Source organism: Indicator indicator, chromosome 7 (assembly GCF_027791375.1).
Source record: "Indicator indicator isolate 239-I01 chromosome 7, UM_Iind_1.1, whole genome shotgun sequence".
In the NCBI taxonomy this organism is placed as follows: domain Eukaryota; kingdom Metazoa; phylum Chordata; class Aves; order Piciformes; family Indicatoridae; genus Indicator; species Indicator indicator.
In genome coordinates this window covers 25,770,981-25,790,257 of record NC_072016.1, presented here as the reverse complement: position 1 = coordinate 25,790,257, position 19,277 = coordinate 25,770,981, and the positions used below count along the sequence as shown (strand labels likewise).

Sequence of the window (19,277 nt, the reverse complement as noted above, 5' to 3'; positions counted from 1 at the left end):
CCCCTACTGAATTTAGATATACTTTTGGTCCCAGCTTTACGTAGCAACTTTATACTGATTGGTTGCCATTAGAGTATGAACACAGTCTTGATGTACAACATCATAGAGATCACACACTGCTGCCTCCATATTTGTATTTCATATCTCTAGTTATGGATCACTCTAAATACAAAGAGATTATGAATCAAAGCTTTTAACAGTCCTAGAAACACAGCTACTTCTGAAAAATGCACTCAGCTGTACCCCTGAGTCAAGCAGTTCCCAGGAAATATGAAATCATTGCGAACCATGCAAAATTGTCTTAAGCTAGTCTAGCCTGGAGATTGTGGCAACTTTTAATTTACAAAAACTTGTTTCTACATTATCTCCAGCATACTTAAATGAGAAAAGACATTTGTTAAGCTTCACAATTTTCCCACTTCAATTAGAGGTAGAGATCCTGGCTCACATTTCAGTCCTGAAAGTCTCTAGAAAAACCTAAAAGATACATTACAAAGTTCCTGACACTTAAAAAGCAAGCCTCCAAACAGCTGTCAGTCCTCCATCCAGCATGGCCAAGCATGCAGGAATACAAGTCCTATTAACTGTGACCAAGAAACATGGGTGGCAAGGAACTCACTGATACCAGTGGAGAGAAAAAACTCAGGAAGAAAGTGCATGCATTTTCCTGATGTCCCACAGGACAGCACTGAGCAGCTGATGCCTAGATCACCTTTTTGTAGCCTTTGAGTAGGGGCCAGTTTCTTTGGTGGTACAGCCCTTGAGAAATGCATGATAGAGAAGGTCCATCTAACACTGTAACAGTAATACACAGCCCAACAAGGCAGTGGAAAGGCTTAACAAGAAACAGTACTTACAAAGCAGGTAAGAAAAAGCCTGTTTTCTTTCCATTATGCTACACCTAGTTAAGTGGTGGCATAAAGCATCTACTTTGACCTGGTATCCAAGCAAAGCTAATTAATTTCAGCTGTGAAAGCTTGTTAGCTAGGGCACTTGCTCTATTAAAAGCTAGTCTCAGTACTCATTTCCTCCTGAGGAGGCTTCTGAGCTACACTGTGTTTCTTCTGACAGGAAGGTAAGTGCTGATATTTTATTTTGTTGGGTGCAATGTAGTTATCAAGAGTAGGGAGAACTCAAACTCCTGTTTTGCTTAAGTTGTCCACTGAGCAGCAGGTTTCTTTTTTCTTGCCCTACCTTCATGCTGTCTCAGACCCATTTATTTATCTTTTTTACTATTTAAAATCAAAGGAATGTGCTGTGATAGACTAACTTGAAGTACTGAACTGATTCACAACTTACCATTTAATTTATCTTCAAGCAATGCTTGGTACATGGTTTAATTTTAACACTGGAGAAGATGTAGGCTTATCATTTGTCTTCATTCTGCCAAAAACCTACAAACAGTGCTTGGCCTGTTGCCAGTTAAAAATCCTGCAATAAGGAACGAGACGAGTATTTATACTGCTTGGTTTCTAATGTTGGCTAAATGAGTTCTGAGATCCTGAAGCACCCAAGTGTTTTGATAATCTACTGGCAACTGTTCTGCAATAGCAACTGTACCTTTTCTGGAAACAACTAGTTCCTTATTTATTATAGCAAATAGGGGAGTGGAGTCAAACCCTGTTATGCTTCACCACCACCTTGCATCAAAAGATAATTAGCCTGTTACTTCTCTTCCCTTCACCCACTATCTCCCCCAGAATTTTATCTCATCAGTCCTTAAAAGCAAAAGTGTAACTAAGTCACTGGATGCAGCACACTTTGTGTTACCAGCAGCAGGAAGAGCAAAGCATATAAACAGTCATGCACAAGTACCACCCTTTTTATTAACAATGATGTTCCTTCTTACAGCTTACCCTGTGCTGCCGGAACATGCCCTGCCCTGTGCCAGCTGCCCCTTAAGGCTCCCACTGCCCAGGCGATGTGTGTGGAAAGCCTGCAGTGCCTAGCTGTGCAGACACAGGCTTTGCTGTGCAGCACTACTGCTGTAGCATGCACAGCCAAACAGGCCTGGCAGACAGCAGGTACAGCTATGGGATTTGAACATGCCTTGTAGCTCTGGCCCAGGGTTAGCTGATGAGCATGTCAGGGAGACTCTATCTTGCTGGCCACTCTGCTTGCTTGCAGGTCCAACAAATATTGCTGCCTGTCCAGTGACTGGCTGGCAGGAAGGAAAGGGCCAGTCCAGCTATGTGGCGTCAAGAGGTTCCTCCCAGCATAGATTCCTTCAGTTTCACACTAATTGCAAATAAAAAAGGAAGAGGCACCAGACAGGTCTCACAACTGATTTGATTGGTGACTAAGCAAGCGTGTCCTCTTCCCGGTGCTGGCTGCCCCTGCTCAGAGGGACTGCCGGGCTATGGAGCCCTTCATGTGCTCCCAGTTGTTATAGAGAGCGTAGAGGCCGGTCAGCGTCAGACCCACGATCCCACCACGTGCTATCCCACGCACTCCACCTGAAAAAGACAAACAGATTAAAACCCATTCAACTTACATCTGAAGACACAGTCAGCTACAGAAACCTCTACGTAGCAGCACAAATCCAGAGGCACCCTAATGAAAGGTATTTTTAATAACCCTTCAGGAAAGGTACCTGTGCTAACTCTACCCTCCCTCAAACCTGCTGCCAGGCTTAGGAAAGGTCCCTCCTGATCCTGACTTCTCTGGCAAGTCTTCCTCTCAAACTAAGTTAGCACTGCTGCCTCGTTATGGAATACTTGAAGCAAAGATAGCTCTTCCCGAGTCCTGCTTTGCCTATTCTGTCCTCAACTCAGGTGTTTACAGGAAGATACCATCTCTTCCTGCTTTAAGAACTCTTCCATTCAGGATTTCAGATGAGGAATAGTAATAATAACAATAATAAAAATGTTTGCCAGTTATGGTAACTAGGTTTGAGGGTAAGGAGAAAGAGCAGGAAGGAAATAAGCAAACACAACAGTAGCTGATGTGGACATGACCTTGTGTGCCAGATTCATGAGGGCTATCATGAAGGGCTTACCACTGCTTTTATGTATTTTCAAAATAATTTTAAACCCTTTCTAAAACAGAAGTAGATGAAAAGGCTCAACAGGCAAGAATTTACTACGGCATACACTGAACAACTTTCTTCATTCTCACTATTGTTAATATTCCAAAGTATCATCTTGTAAAGGCAAAAATTGAGTAACACAGGTGATTAGAAAAAAATAAATTACATATTTTCTAATTTTTACTGCTCACTCAAGACTTGAAGCTTCTGCATGTCATGAAGGGAAAGACAGAAGGCAAGCCTGGCTATTACCAGCAGCCAGTGTACTTGACTGAAGCTGGGAGTCGGATGGCATCACAACTCCATTCGACCCATGCAAGGGCTGTGATGTACAGGCCCAGAAGCAGAGACTTCTGTTGCCTTTACTGAAGAGCAAAATGTTTCTGCTCCTCTGTAGTAGACAGTGCTTTGGCAAAGCTCCCAGAATGCACAGAAAATGCACAGGAACACCTGAGAATATGACCCACAACACTAGGAAAACTTTGCAGAATCAAAGTCAGTGATGTTTGTCAACCCCAGCTGAAGCAAGTTTTATCATGTACAGTATATAGAACAAGGTTGGGTTTTGCTTACAGCTAGATAAAATCTGTCTGTTTTACTGGTAAATCTGACACTGGAATTCAGGTTCCGCAAACTTGAAAAGAAATACATCTCAGCAATCAGTGATTTATTGTATTTTTTCTGTTCTGGTCATAAAGTTGTCTCACAGAATTGCACTTAGGCTTGTAATGGGACAAGAAGCTGTTGGCGACAGCTAGATTGAGACTGCATTACTTGTGTTTAAAGATTAAATGGATTTCTTTGGGGTTGTTAAACCTACTTGCATTGCCTAGGCACGTAATGAAACCAAGAAACCGCAGAGATTATAGCACAAGTTGGACTTGGTACCAGAGGTCACATCTAGCCAGTTTCATTGCCAGACCAGCTGTGACAATTCAAGAGCTTTTTGGGATGCAAGCCTAATTAAATGTTGATAACTCCACAGCTGAAAGGAAAGGCATATTGTTTACGCACCTATGTGCCTCAGTTGGGATTTAGGAACACAAATGTAGACTTTTTTGATTAATCCTGAACTTGTTCCACAAAAACCTTCTCAAATGAAGAGGTTGCAGCTGTGTACACAGAAACTAACAACATGCAAGCAATTTCTGGCAAAAATACACAAGTGAAACTTAAAGGACACTGTGCAAAACAAGTATTTAAGAAAACTGTAAATACTAACTCCTCATTACTTTGTGGGAAAATGAATAAAACATTAGATAGCCTGATTTTCTGCTGTTCATACTAGGAAGTTCAAGATTTTGTGAAGTCAGGATTTCATTAGACAGCTGAGTCACTTTCTAGCATCCATGCAGACTTAAAAGATGCTGTGCTGCTAAGACACACTGCTCCTAACGCAAAGCATGTTGGTAATGTTTTTATGTGCTGAGGTTAGGTGAGATGGCAGCTCTGTATCCACTTAAAAAGTGTCAAACACAGGACCTAAAGCAGCCTACAGGCTTTTCAGACAGCTTAGGGACTTTGCTGAAAAAGATGTTTCAGTGGAAGTCTGTCATGAACAGGAACTGAAGTTCTGCAGTTGGTACACGTGCATTCCTGAGTGAGTTAAAAAAAACCCCAAGAGTAAAATGTACAAGAAATGTTTTTTACCAGGTCCCCTATGCTTCTGCAACAAAATTTTAGCAGTAATTTGTTTTGCAGCAGTTACACCTGGTTTCTGAACTATCCACAGTAATTAGAAAAAAAAAAACGGGGGGGAGGGTGGGAAAAAATAAAAATTTCTCTGAACTGGTTAGATTTGCACATGAGTAAACACCTCTAGGTCAGTGGCAGACACCAAACAGTAATGCACTGTAGAATACAGCCCAGTTGCTGGGCAGGAAATGTTAAGCCCTGTGGGAAGATTACCTTGTTGAAAAACCCTAAAATTCTCCACTCCCACCCACCCCAGCTGTGTTTGCATGATAGAACACATTCCCACCCCTCCTCTGCAATCACCCTCTGCAATTCTTTGATACCAAGCCTGCCCTGACAAACCCTGCTAGAAATGTGGCTGTAAGCTGCATATCTTGTATGTCCAAGTAAGATAACGTGAAGTTCTAGCTGGCAGATGTTTTCGAGGCAGGTATTTTGAGAATGGGCAACTTGCACAATAGTTGGGAACTGCTGTGGGTTTCCAAAGATACAGCTGATGCTCTCTGTAGGAGAATTCAGTTGTCTGGCTTTAGCTGCTGAGCTTTTTCACCAGAGTGCAGCAGCTCTCGTCCCTCTTCTGCGTGTTTAAGATAGATTTCAGAGCATGCTGCACAATGACACACAGTATTCTCATAGCACAGCTTTGCATTTCTTTGTGGTATGACCGGCTCCTAACTGAGCTTGACTCACACCAAGTAACACCATTATTTATACTGTGTAACATGAGGGCAAAATGTCCCATTTAGGACCCTGATGTCTCTATTTTCAGAATGTGTTACTCCCACTACCCCGGAATAGTTTCTAGGATGTTTAAACAAGTAGCAACGAACAGCAAGCACTACAAATACCTTAACTGAAAACCCTGACCCCTATATTTATGCCAACAAAAGACACATAACAGTTAAGTTGTGATTAGTGTTCTGTCTTCCAGTCTGTGATACATTCATAATGCAAACAGCTTCTCTTTTAGGGCTTCCAGGAGTAAAAATATTTTTAAATGGCTGAGGGGGCTTGACTTCTCAAATGTACAAGGCAACCTCAGTTGTGCTCCAAATTCAAGCACAGTGGTGACTAATCAGACTCTCTGAAACATCAGCAGGCATTTGTTTGAACATCTGTGGGTGGTCCTATGTCACTAGAAAACTGCTTCCTTCTGCTGCTCCAAGGGTATTATTTTACAGACTGTTGTAAGTGTGGACAAAGTCTGTGGATACAGAAGTTACTGAGGAAACTGAAACTTCTTTTTGGAAAGAATGTAGGCTGCAGAAAACCACGTTCCACTTTCATAGTGCTGCAGCTAAGACAGTATTGTGGTTAAAACACAGAAGCAACAAAGCTTGAAACAGGACAAATTTCCTGCAATTACTGTGGTATGAAGGCTAAATGAAAAAAAACACTAAGTCCTGATTTAATTTACAGTTTCACAAGTTATTAAAGCTGTTGAAATTACTTTACAAACATTACCAAAATTCCCTGGTTTTTTTGACTGAGTGAAAGCAGCAGCATGTGACTGATGAGATTACTTTAGCTACTGTAAATGGCAGCAAGAACCTTGGAAATTCTTGCAGGTCTAAGAACTTAGTTCACTGTTTCTGCTTAGCAGAGGGAGGCAGAAAGCAGCAACTGCTTCCAGTGGCCTTGCACATTCTTAGACATTAGCTCTCAACTAACAAAGAAAGCCCCAACAAGCTACTGCTTGTAGTTCTGTCCTATAGATCTGTTAAGTTAAAAGCAGGTTTTAACATGAGTTCTCCACTTCTAAAATGCCTGATGGCTCTGAATTTCAAAGTTCAGAAGGAAATTCTTGTTTTTCATCAAATAATGCACAAAATTAAGATAACCCAAGGTATGGACCTACATCAGTCTGCAAAAAGCTTCTCTTCCCCCACTCCCTACCAAACAGAAACAAGCAAAAAACCCTGACTAGGCACAAGGATTAGAGGCATTTATAGCTCAAGAAGCAGTTAGCTCACACAACTGCTCTGAAATCCTACCCACTGAATTTCACAAAACTGATCTTTAGCTCTGGCCAGACTTTACTGCTGGCAATAAAACATTTAGCTCTTCTTAATTCGTAATGTGTTGACTTTTTCAGGATGGTGTTCTGAGGTCTTAAATCGACAACTACTTCCTTCAGCTACAACTAGCATGCAATTCCCTTCTCTTCAGTTGCACACCATTTTATAGCAAATTATGTAACATCCTATTGTGCAAAACACATGAGATGCTCTACCCAGTACTGGGTTCCTATTGCACAGAACTACAGTAAACAAAATAATGTGGTTTGTCTGAAGTATTACTTTATTTTTTTTCCTGTTTTCCCTAATCTCAATAGGGGGAAAAAATTATCTAAGAAAAAGAGCATATACAACCTGTGTAACCCTCAGATAAGAGGTGAAGGTTATTTAACTTTTTTGTTTACTGAAGTCTGTCAGGAATTTCAATTAGCAATTAATGACTGTTACACTGGGTCACACCAAAGTCCTATCTAGCTCAGTATCTTTTTCATGAGTGATAAATCCTGCATGTCTGAAGAGTGTAAGATCCTCAGCCAGCTATACCTTTGTGACATAATGACTGGGAGATGTCACTGCAAGGGGGTTGGACAAGATGACCTTTGAGGATCTCTTCCAAGCCAATGTAATCTGTGAATCTGTGAACCATTTTCATGGTGGGAGGCTTTGAGAAGAGGAGACTGAGGAGTGACCTAATAATGTTTATAAATATGTGAAGGGTGAATGTTGGGAGGATGGAGCCAGGCTGTTCTTAGTGATATCAAATGACAGGACAAGGGACAAGGAGTGCAAGCTGGAGCATAGGAGGTTCCAAGTGAACATATAGAAACCTTTTTCACTGTGAGTGTGCCCGATTCCTGGAACAGGCTGCCCAGAGAGGTTGTGGAGTGTACTTCTCTGGGGACATTCAAAACCCACCTGGATGGGTTTCTGTGTGACATGCTCTATGTGATCCTGCTCTGGCAGGGGGCTTGGACTAGAGGATCTTTCAAGGTCCCTAACATTCTGTGAATAATGGTGATATAGTACACAGTGACAATCATTTTTGCCCTTTGCTACTTTAAGACACTATTATAATTATGATAAAACAAAATAAAGTTGCTTCATTTAGAAAAGACGTTGAAGACATATGAGAGGGCCAAATATTTGGTTTAAGGTATGTTGGCATTTGTGCTTCACATCTATGAGAAAAACTTGGCATGATGTATCTTATTAAGCAGAAAGGTAATTCTTGTGAATTTAGAATAGTGGACTCCCTTTTAGCAAAACTCAAATTGGTCTAAGTTGCAACACCACTGGGAAAGGAACACAAAGGGTTTTCTTTCATTCATCACTCATCTTCTACCCAGAACACTCAGTCTAAATTGTGAGCCGAAAACCCAGCTTTCATTAAGTTGCAGGTCTAATCTAACAAGTTAATACTAAGATCATATTGCTGTACTTGGGCTAAAATTTAGTAAATGATCTTGGTATTACATTCCATTTTGAATAAATGTGAGAACTAGAGATCATTTTGGTCAAAAGGACCAACTAGTGTGCTGTTTCAATGCCCCCTCTTTCAAACTCAATTCAACATCTGTTAATCAAAGCCACACAGTATGTAGAGACAGATTCCAGCTAATACTTGATTTATAATGGCAGATTAACAGCACTTCACTGGCTCTGAGGAGGACCATCAGAAGTCCTTGGGACTTAACTGCTTTACTCACTTGCAACGGGGAACTTTCAGTGACTAATGTTGCTTCTGGTTAATACAACGTGGCTGAACTTCCACAGTTGTCATTTGCAGAATTTTTAATGCTATTTCATCTTCTTGGGCACAAGCTGTGGGTTAAACAGCCTTGCACATAGTGCTCACAACCTAATAGCGTTAGAAGGTGAGTATTTTTGAAAGCCTTTTTCATTTGACTCCTGGCATTTTGGTAAAGATTAACTTCTCTACAAGAACAAACTGCGAAAACTAGGGCTGTTTTGGGGGCAACAAATCTCACCTTCAAAAAGTCTTCCCCTATTTTAGTTCCTGTCCATTCATCACCCTCAGCGATTCAATCTAGGCTTTGTAGTGTACCTAAGTGTATCTGTCAGTGCACCAAGGCTGCTGATGTGATTCCTCCATCCCTGCTGTACTTAAAAAAACAACTAGGAAGTCATTAATAAAAACCTGCCACATTTTATACAGCTGCTTCTGAAATACATTCCTTATTTCTTTACAAATCAGGAAGTAGGAAATCTCACTTAACAGCACTGCCTCCAACTCTCTATCCACCCTTTGTGGATTACTGAACAGCCTTGATCTGAAGTGGCATCTTTGTGGCAATTTCAAGCTGGCAATAAGATACGGGGATTTATAACAGAAATGCCCCCATGGCTTTCAAAGATTCCTTATTTTTTTTCAGTGTCATCATAATATGGCATTCACTGTAACACAGGAAATAATTAAAACCTTGCTATGTCACAGATGTGAACTACTAATTTGCCTATGGTTTAAATATTTAAGACTTTTAAAGGTAAATATATATTGATGTTGAGTAAAGGCACAACTTAGTGGGAAGTTTTACAGAATTACGAAGGGCATTCTGGGATAAGGTGGCAGGACAGGAAGAATGGGAGAAGCAACAGGAAGAAGAAAGCATGAAAGAAAGAAGGAAAATAAGATTGGAATTATAATCTTCTAAGAGATGTGAATATTATCGTTTCCATTTTCAGAACTAACTCTTAACCTCTAAGGTCTACTGTGCCACACAATTTTCCTGTATATGGTGAGAAATATATTTGACTTTCTGTGCACTACAGTTCATAGGCACAACCCTCCCTGACATACGATATTGTAATGAATGCAGACTTCACTACACTCACCTTTTACTGCTAGCTCAGTAGTTCTTATGTTACAAAACATAAGTCCCACTGTGCTCTGGTAAGAAAATTGCAGTGTCAGATGGCTGTGCACATGACTGGAGTAGTTATCCATGGTTGCACTACGCCAAAGAAAGGGATTAGAGATAATGCCAGCTTTATACTTCTGAAAGGTGAGGGGAAAGCTTCTGCTGGAGTGCAAGATGGCAGTTCTCTTAAATGATAACTCCCTACAGAAAATGTTATGACTGCTATCCTGTACAGCCACCACTGTCAATCTGGTATGTCACCCATGAAAGCCCAAGTAATTCATTACAAGAGAGCTATGTGCACTTGCAAGGTTAAATGCACAAACTGCTGTTTAAGAAGGCTGCTTAAGCCAATTATTTCTGGTTTCAATTAGTCTAGGCCAGCAGGCAAAAATACTTCTCAAACTGTTTTGCCCAATATATAAAGCTGGCCTCCAGGAAAGCCATCTAAGATGCTGAGACCCAGTTAGACATTCAAAAGTACATTCTAGAATCATCTCCTCAGTAAAATACAGGTCACTCATGTAGGCAATCCTTTACTGAAGTACTCAAAACTTATACTTTTTCTGTGGTAATGTCAGTCTGTGATATCCTGTAGTTCTCCAACTATTGAGCTTAGAATATAGGTTAAGAGGCATTTTGCTGCTGAAGCTCAAACCCCCCTCTTCTGCAAACGATTTGGTATGCATTAGCAAACTAACCTTAAATCCATGCTGTTCTCAAATAACATTGTTAGTTTTGACCACTATGCAAAGACTAGAGTCCTAATGCAAGGCAAGTTTCACAAACAGCAAAGTATTAACACTGTAAATGTATTAGTTTCTTTCTGTATACTTAACAAAATGAATTTGTAAAACTGATTTACCAAAATATTTTCCCCTAAGGGGAAAAAATCCATATTAAACTTGAATTCCTGATTTTTCACTTTCTTGCTTTTTTTCATAAACCTTTATTTAGAAGTTTTTCCTTACAATCTATTTAGGATTGTAGTGGATGACTACCACTGCCTCATTTTTGCTTAGAGAAGGTAATCCCATTTAATATGTGGATGTTTTTCACACAGCTAAGACTAATTAAGGAAAACTTGCATTAAAAAAAAAAACCACAATTGCAGCTAAACTAAATTTGATTCTTTCTACCTTGCGCAGGAGTAACGATCATGAGAGCTAAACTATGTCTGATAAACACTGAATAAATAATGAAATGTTTACTCAGACATAGTTATTGTATACAATACATACTCAGCTCATTCTTAGACATGTTTTTTAAGTACAGCGGGAGTAAAACCAACAGTTTCTCAAGTCTAAGTGAATGCAGGCAAATGGGGAACTACCTTCCAAAATGGAAGGGGGTGGTCAGGGAAATACACAGACCATATTGTTTAGCTTGATGCAGCCAAGCTATTACAAGTGATTCATGTAGGGCTGTAAAAACCCTACATTTTAGTCCCATGTTGCTAGTGTACCATTTTTACAGTGCCCATTTTCAGAGCAGGGAAGTAATCAGTACAAGTAATGAAAATCCTAATAAGTAGGATAAAGTGCAAGAAAAGAATAACTAGAAACACTTTGCTACTCTACCAGTGCTTTTGTATAGCATTCCTGTCAAGGTTCCAGCAGCTATAGTGTTCAGGTCATCTTCTGCACCTCTTGTTTTTTCAATGACGACTCCAAACGCACTGTAAAGTAGAGCTGAGAAAGAAAAACATTAAAAAAATCAAGTTACAACTCCCACGCTCCAAGACACAAGGTTTAGAATCCAGGCTTTGTGGAACTATTTACACTATGTTTCTGAAGCACAGATTTTACGTTCTTAGAAGGGGCAGGAATCCTCTGCCAAATCCTGTCTTTGGTGTCCTTTTCCAGACCTATTTCTATTTTACAGCTATTTTTACTTTCTCTTCAGTTAAAATGCAGCATTCTCATGACAATTAATACTGCCTTGAGACATGATAAACACATGATAGAAAGCACTAATTGAAACTTAAGATCATTTTGCTAGCTCAAATTTTGTGTTTAACTTTATACTAGCAGGCTTTATACTGTCTTCTGTGGATGGCATCAAACTAAACAGTTTCTAGGTAGCAGGAAAGGTTGCTGCCCATGAGTGAGGGAGTTGAAAAGCAAGTGCAGCATTATGATCTTGTTATCAAGGGCTAGAGTACAATGGGCTATGTTCCGTTTATAAATGACTACCAGATCGCTTGGGATTTGACATTAACAGCTGCTTCACCTCTGTTTGCATTTGAAAACTTTCCCTTGATGGCCTTCTGCTTTGGCAGAACTTTGGGGACTGTCCAGGAAAGGATTAGGAAGAGAAATGCAGGGCCTTTTAGTATGGATGCATATATAATCTAAGCATTTTGATGGAGAAGACACCTCCATCCTCATGGCTCATGACAGAATCACATTTCGTGCTGACAAAGAACGGTAGAGTACGTGATCATTGTAAAGTGATGAAGACACTATGCCACGTCAATTCATCCCTTGTCCTCCAAGAATTTGAGATCTTTACTTCTGCTAGAAAGTATGAAAATCATTCATATGCAGCCATATTAATGTTGACGAGTTGAGCAGTGGCATCTTTCCCCATTCAGCAGAGGCAACGGTATTTTACCTTGCCTTAGCAGTACATAGTATTAACAATGAGTGGAGGGAAGAGCTGAATTCAGCAACATTTTTAAAAAATAGTTTTAACACAGATACTGCTGCCTTTGCTCAGGAACAGAGTGACAAAAGTCGTCAGTAGTGAAAAAAGAAAATCTCTGAAGTAGGGACGAGCTGCACAAATGAAGTAAGGTGCAAAAATAGTTTGTATCCTTGAAAGGAACCACTCATGCAGCTAGGAAAAGGCAGAGCTAAACAAAATCCCAAGTATTTTGGAATGCACAAACATTTTCTTGAGTAATCTTTCCTCAAACACAGCTGGAAAAACCTGTTAATGTGTTACTTAACCTAGAACCTTGAACTGCAGTGTCCCTGCATCTCACTTTTCAGACATGTTTTGATTAGATACAGAACAGAAAATAAGAAAGAGGGGGAGGAGGAAGAAAGGGAAAAACACACCCCATTAAAACCCCCAAAAGGCTTCCCACTATAAAACTCACTAGGCAGCTCTTACGGGAAATGTCACTCTCACTGTAGTTGAATCCCATCTCTAACCATGATCTCTACATTATGCCTCAAAAGATGTCTGAGTTAAATGGCATGCTAACCAAAATTAAATAAATGCAACTTGGTTTATGTTTGGATACACTTCTCAAGATTAAATATTTGTAGATTGAGTTATAATATGATGTAATCTCTGTTTTAAGTATTGATGATTTCTCTTCTATTATCACTTGTGGGGTAATGAGATTCATCGTTAATCTTCAAAATAATTTCATTACTTTTGGATTTGTCCTACCACAGTAGCTGAGCATCCTTTGCCCTTTTAAGACTGGGGAGGGAAAAAGCCAAAGAGCTTGTATTCTATAGGGCATTAGCTATTTCACTGACTTCTATGAAATCTTCTGAAGTTGTTTTTCTGATGTGATTTTTACGTCCTAACCCCTTCTCCCCCCAAATCTCAGTTCTCAGATTTTTTCCCTTATATCAGGCTTTTGCCAGGCTTTTTTCCTAACCAGTATTAGTTACAAGCAATGTTTAAAATAGGCAGTATCATATGTGATTTTTTTCTAGATAAGCTACCCTTGTAAAAGGAGAAATTTTTGTAGTCTCTATCATATCTTTTTTAGAGAGAAACACTTTGTTGGTTCTAACCGGAATACACCGCAGGTAGCTGCTCACATGAACACTTAAGTCTCTTCTTAAAGTCATTTCAGAAGTATTCATATTCAGAAGTATTCTAAAGTATTCAGAAGTATTAATTCACACAAATTGTGAATTAACTGGAATTTCTTAACAAGTAGGCATTACCGATATTTTTCAGTTATTCCACAGTTGGAGTTCTTGTTTGTAATATATTAAAAATGTGGCAGTGAATTACAGGCATTTGGCTACTTGTGGTTCAAATCCTGTTTTAGCATTCCTTTTCAATGAATACTGTAGTGCCCTCATGTCCCAAAGAACTGCAGTTTTTATGGATTCCATAATGAAAATTTAGAAAGTACGCTTTCCCATCAAACAGGTATCTCTTTAAACTGTTTTTCTTGCAAAATAATGATTTTACTTACCCAGAGATCCCAGAGTGTTAGCCCATAACGCTCCTTGTCTAGTTACCATATTTAGAATCCTGAAAAGGAGTTAAAAAGTTATTAAACCCTTTAGCTCTTTGTATTTACTTCGTGGCAGTGTTAACGGTTGTAGGTGTAATGTGTTTACACTATACATTTGATTAATAAACCAGGAATAATTAACTACAAGCCCTTCAAAACCAAACAGCAAAGAAAAGCACACATCTTAGTAATACATAGTATCCTCTAGCATGTATACTACAAATAATAATGTAGACAACACTGACAACACAAGTATTTAGTCCTGTCAAGAAAATCTTCTCTCTTTTCAGTTCAAGCCTATCCTTCATAAAGAATCTATCCTCTTCCCTTCAAATGACACTTTAACCCTAGATGATAAATGTTCCTTACAGGATGACACATAGCTACTGAGAATGACTGATATGCTTTTGCTGACTTAACTTGGTAAAAGACCTCAAAGAAACTTAGTCTTCTTCTAGGAGATACATAACACAGGGACCTTGTGTCAGGGAGCATGGTAATGCCTGGACAAATGGTGTGGGCATTAAAACCAAGTCTGAGCCAAAGCAAGTCAGGAAGAAAAGAGGTAATCTTTTGAACTTCCATCTGTCAAACTTAGCACCCAACAAAAGGTAAAGTACCCTGAGTATTTCTGTATGTATGCTTCCAGACTAGCACTAAAGAGTGAAAGCAAATCTTCAGTGCGCTCTCAGGGAAGCACAATGCCACTTCTTTTTGGCATAGTTATCTCCAAAACGGTGACAACAGCAGCCAGAAGAAATGACTGACCTTTATCTCCCAGCAGAGTAACACTATCACAGGCACAGTACTGCTCTGGACAGCTGACTACCACTGGAACTTTATAATTTAAAGGCAATGAAAGTGTCACACACTACATTCCTTTTGATTTGAGTTCCTTTTCCACTCTTCTTTCATTTTTTTAATATTTTTTTTTTGTCAGGAGACAGAGTCATTACTGAATAAATATGAACATTAATGAAAAACTTCATTTTTGAAACATGAGAAAGAAAGCCCAAGAGGCTAAGGTTGACAAACTCCCTGTAATTACAACCCCTACCTCCATTTTGTTAACATGGCATCCATTCTGAATTGATGAGAAAACTAATAATAACCATGACCATAGACATTCGATGACAAGGAATTGACAGCAAGATTAAAATTCATTTAACAAAACGATGTATTTATCTACGTTAAGGATAAATTTGAAGGCACTCTAGGGGAGTTTCTTCCCTGCATCTGATAGGACAACACAAAACTTAATACACTGTTTCAAGGTGATGACCTTCAACCGGCCTTTTCCTTTAAAGGGCAGGGACTAAGCTGCATGTGCACCGACTGCCACCTGCTGGGCTCGTTTCATCAAAGACTGCGTTTAGCAACGTGCTTTAGTCTCATAAGGCTCTTTCCGAATACGTTGAGCTACAATTCTGCTCATCTGTAACACGGTGGAAGAGTCATAATTATAGTGGAGAATACTTTTGATTGAATCTGTAATTCTAGAGCTGGTAAGGAGGGGGACAAAGAATACTGAAAAATATTTTAAAAGGAGCAGAGGCAGTATAAACTGTACTAGTAAACATTAAATTCCTCCTCTAAAATGGCCTTCTCCCATAGTATTCTGGAGAAGTGAAAATAGTTTTCTCCAGTTATTTCACCCCTCTACTTTCCCATGTTTCCTTCACTTGCACTGAAGTTTTCTTCCAGTTGTGTTTACGCTACTAATAATTCTAGAGGCATACTGCATGAAAAAACATGTGCTCCTATCTTCACTGAGTTCTTTGAAACAATCAGGTAAAGGGAAAACATGGGAGTGCTACAGATGTTCGTGCACACTGTCATTCAGAACAACTTCCACCATGCAACACCTGGTCAGCAGCATGCACCTACGTCACCCCTGATGCAAATCCAGGCTGGTTCAGCTTCTGCATTTTAATCTTTAGCATTTTGAAATACTTGGGAAAGACAGAACTCACAAGTACATGACAGCAAAAAAAATAGCTCAAAGCAAAATATGCTGCTTTTGGGAATGTTTCAACATATAAAAACACTCTTGACTTTGAAGTAGATTTCTAGTAAATACCAAAGTAGCAATTTACTCTCAGATATTTATGGTACATCAGAGGACACACCAACTGTCACTAAATGAGAAGCAACAAGCTTGAACTGGCATCATTATAACTAAAACCATTTAATAGCCTAGGGAAGACAAACACTGACTCCCATTTGTCCCCACCAAAGACAAAAAAATATACTTATTTTTGCAGTATGTTCAGGTCTGACCCTGTAGAAAGTGGAAGAAACAACTTTGTGACTAAGGTGTGCTTTTTTTGAGATTAAACACTTACTGTACGTTTCTAGGTTTTGACCATGCCATATTCTGCGTCTCCTTCAAGCCAAGTCGTAAACCATTCAGTGCACCAAATGCTGCCCCTAGGTAGCATAAGATCAGTTATTACTTTTTAAGAAGAAATGAACAAAAATCAAATACTACAAGCAAATACTGAGAATAGACTTTGGTGTACTGACTGAGGTTAAATAGCTGTTTATGTAAGGCTAGATTGCAGAACAGGACTCTTACAATCTCATCATTTACTGCAGTATATAGGTGTGGCCTGGACAGCTGGCAAATACGAAAGCCACAACCACATACCTGTCATACAACATCCTCCAATGGTAAAAAAGGCCAGCTCAAATCTGCCTCGCGTTTTGTTGGCTCCTGTGGGTAAGATAAACTCATCTGTATCCTGGGGGAAAACAAAACAAATGTTCTTGCATCTTCCAAAATATTCCAAGTGCTTCAAAAATCATAGAGAATGGCCTGGGTTGGAAGGGGTCTTACAGATCACCTACTTCCAAAGCCCTGCCATGGGCAGGGACGCTTTCTACTAAATCAGGTTACTCAAGACCTCATCCAACTTGGCCCTGAACACCTTCAGGGAGGGGGCATCCATAACCTCCCAGGCAACCTGTTCCAGTGTCTGAACACCCTTATATTAGTATGGCCTTATCTAGGCCACACTGATTTATTTTTGGTTTTGTTTTTTTTTTTTGTTCTTTAATCCATAAAGAACTAAAAAAAAAAAAACAAAACCTGGTGCTTGTGAATTACTGCTGCGTACACTAGCAGAGAAATGGAATATACTGTGTGCATATTTTAGTAAGAATGAAAAATAGACTTCAAAAAGATAAACTGACCAAAAGGGTGTCTTTCCTTAACTGTCCTTTTACAAACTACATCAGGCAGCCAAGAAACTCATACAGTGTGGTTATTGGTTGTTTTTTTGTTTTGTTGGGGATTTTTTTTAATTACTATTTGCTTAATTAATTATTACATTTTGCAGCAAAAATGAGTACTACTATAGCATTCATTATTACAGGAAGGCCAGTCTCATAATGTAAGAATTGCAAGAATTAGATCAACTTTCTCACTGCATTCTGAAAGTAAATGGATGGTTTTTAAGGACAGGAGACCCTCACCCCTTCATGCACGCCTCCATAACCCAACTCTGAAGTTGTCTTGTTTAATTTTTGAGAGGTCTAAATATATTGTTTTTTTCAACCACTCAACAGCAGACAAGATGATCACATCAGTGAGTCCACTGCAAATACAGGCACATCTCCTGTGTTCTATCATTATGGGAATGTTACATTATATATCAGCTTTTACTGAAAGAGAAATATAAAAAATAGGCTAGACCTGCATTTAGAGACTTCTACGTACAAAAGAAGCAGTGACACAGTGTACCATGAAACAAAGGGCACAAAGATTAGTAGATACTACACAACTGTTGTCCTTCTGTGCTATTTCTGCAATATGTAATGTTCTCACATAACAGAAGCCTTATATGCAAAAATATACAGAAAATATTAACTAAAATTAAGCTACATCCTTATTGGATTAACTTAAACCTTTTAGGCTACAGTTAATACTGCTGAGAAAGTAAAACACTATAGGACTTTGAATTACTTTCTTTACAGTGGCCTATGGGCCATCATGTTATGTTAAATAATATTAAGCTGTGTAAGTACAATAGCTGTGTTATTCTGGAAAGCTCTACTTCTTGATGGTCTCCCTTTAGCTGGCAAATGTCATAAGGAAAGCAGTGTGACATTTGTTGCTGCTGCGATAACAGCACATATGATGACAAAGCCTGTATCAGGTCTGGGGTTTGGCTGAACACCTGAAAACTGCTCGAACTCACCACAATACAGAAAGTTAATTCATTAGAACAGTGGGGAATTTCTGGATGCCCTTACTGACTGAAAGGGCTCAGTGGAGGATGTGATAAATGCCAGAAATTGTGGCAAGGGTACATTGGGGCTGTATGCCTTCAATAGTGGTAGGCTCTTATTGCCACAACAGCATTACTTATCCTCTACGTTTTCTTCTTCTAGATGCCATGGCACTGCAGGCTTTTATTAGGAACAATATCGAAAAAAATCGTTCAACTGTTCATCAGTTCAAGATACTGTGTGACATTGCAGGATTTCTGAAATCTTCACATATGACCATAGAAACAATGGAATCACGTTCAACACAGTAAGCTGCCTTCTTACCTGTACTAGATACCTGGGGTCCAAGTTTAAATACGGGGACAAAGGACTCATTCCAGTTACTGAAAAGCAAAAAAAGTAGCATACTTTAACAGCGATTTCCCTAGTACGTTAAAAGGGGGCAGACCTCGTGCCTGGTGGCAGTGAAAATTCTGCCGTTAAGTTGCACAACTGATTAAAATAAAACACCGACTGATACCCCCTTTTCGAGGGAAGCAGCTGGGATAAGACGGATACGACGTCTCTGTAACCGGCGGCTGTCGCAACACGCTGCCACCGCCGAGGGGTCGGCTGTGGGGAAGCTGTGTCCCTGTCCCTCTGACCATCCGGCAGGAGCAGCTAGAGGTAGCCCTGCGGCCCGGCTTCCCACAAGGCTGCGCTCGGCTGGCTGGGCCCTCTGCCCAAGCCGTGCCATGCTGATTCCCGAGAGCGACGCCGCCGCCTCTGGGCCGCAGAGATCGGGCGCCCGGCCTGGCCTCGCTGACGGGAAGCGGATGCTGCCCTTCCCCCAAATCCCACCACCTGGGCCGAGGGTGGTCACCGCCGCAGGCCCCGCCGGTCACCCCTGCGTGCCGGTACTCACGTGGCACCCCGGCCAGATCGGCGTGCGAGTATCCCACTCCGCCGCCGCCAAAGAGGCCGCCGAGGCCGGTGCCCTTGGAGTTGCTGCCGCCCTCCATGGCGCTGCCGGGCCTCGCGCCGGCCGCTCGCCGCAGCAACGATCTCCGCGCGCCGCCGTAAAGCGCGTCGCGCTGCTTTCCGGCGCGTGTGCACACGGCCGGCGGGGGAGGAGCGTGGTCGCCATGGTGAGAAGGGAAAGGCGGGTGGGGAGCCATTTTGCTGTGAGCGGCGGCAGCCCCTGGTCCCCGTTGCTGGACGCGGCTCAG

General features: G+C 40.5%; 1 protein-coding gene and 1 non-coding gene across 2 annotated transcripts; both read right to left on the bottom strand.

Annotated features, from left to right (window-relative positions):
- Positions 1–1,175: 1,175 nt before the first annotated feature.
- Positions 1,176–19,070, bottom strand: LOC128967890 (mitochondrial import inner membrane translocase subunit Tim23). The gene is made up of 7 exons (XM_054382161.1): positions 18,974–19,070; positions 18,394–18,452; positions 16,487–16,580; positions 16,182–16,266; positions 13,795–13,853; positions 11,201–11,311; positions 1,176–2,456 (listed from the first exon to the last, which is right to left on the bottom strand). Exons 1-7 carry the CDS (start codon positions 19,068–19,070, stop codon positions 2,341–2,343), a joined length of 621 nt encoding a protein of 206 aa, XP_054238136.1. The 3' UTR covers positions 1,176–2,340.
- LOC128968359 (small nucleolar RNA SNORA74) lies at positions 14,471–14,672 on the bottom strand. The gene has a single exon (XR_008489135.1). It is a non-coding gene; the product is annotated as a small nucleolar RNA SNORA74 (small nucleolar RNA).
- Positions 19,071–19,277: the final 207 nt, after the last annotated feature.

Bases quoted from the DNA above. Each gene is read 5' to 3' on its own strand.
- LOC128967890 (XM_054382161.1), bottom strand. From the start codon at position 19,070: ATGGAGGGCGGCAGCAACTCCAAGGGCACCGGCCTCGGCGGCCTCTTT. The intron at 16,267-16,486 runs GTATGTGGTTGT...TATGCTACCTAG, and splicing joins TGGAGGATGTTGTATGACAG to GGGCAGCATTTGGTGCACTG. The intron at 11,312-13,794 runs GTAAGTAAAATC...TTTCTTTCTCAG, and splicing joins TAACACTCTGGGATCTCTGG to CTCTACTTTACAGTGCGTTT.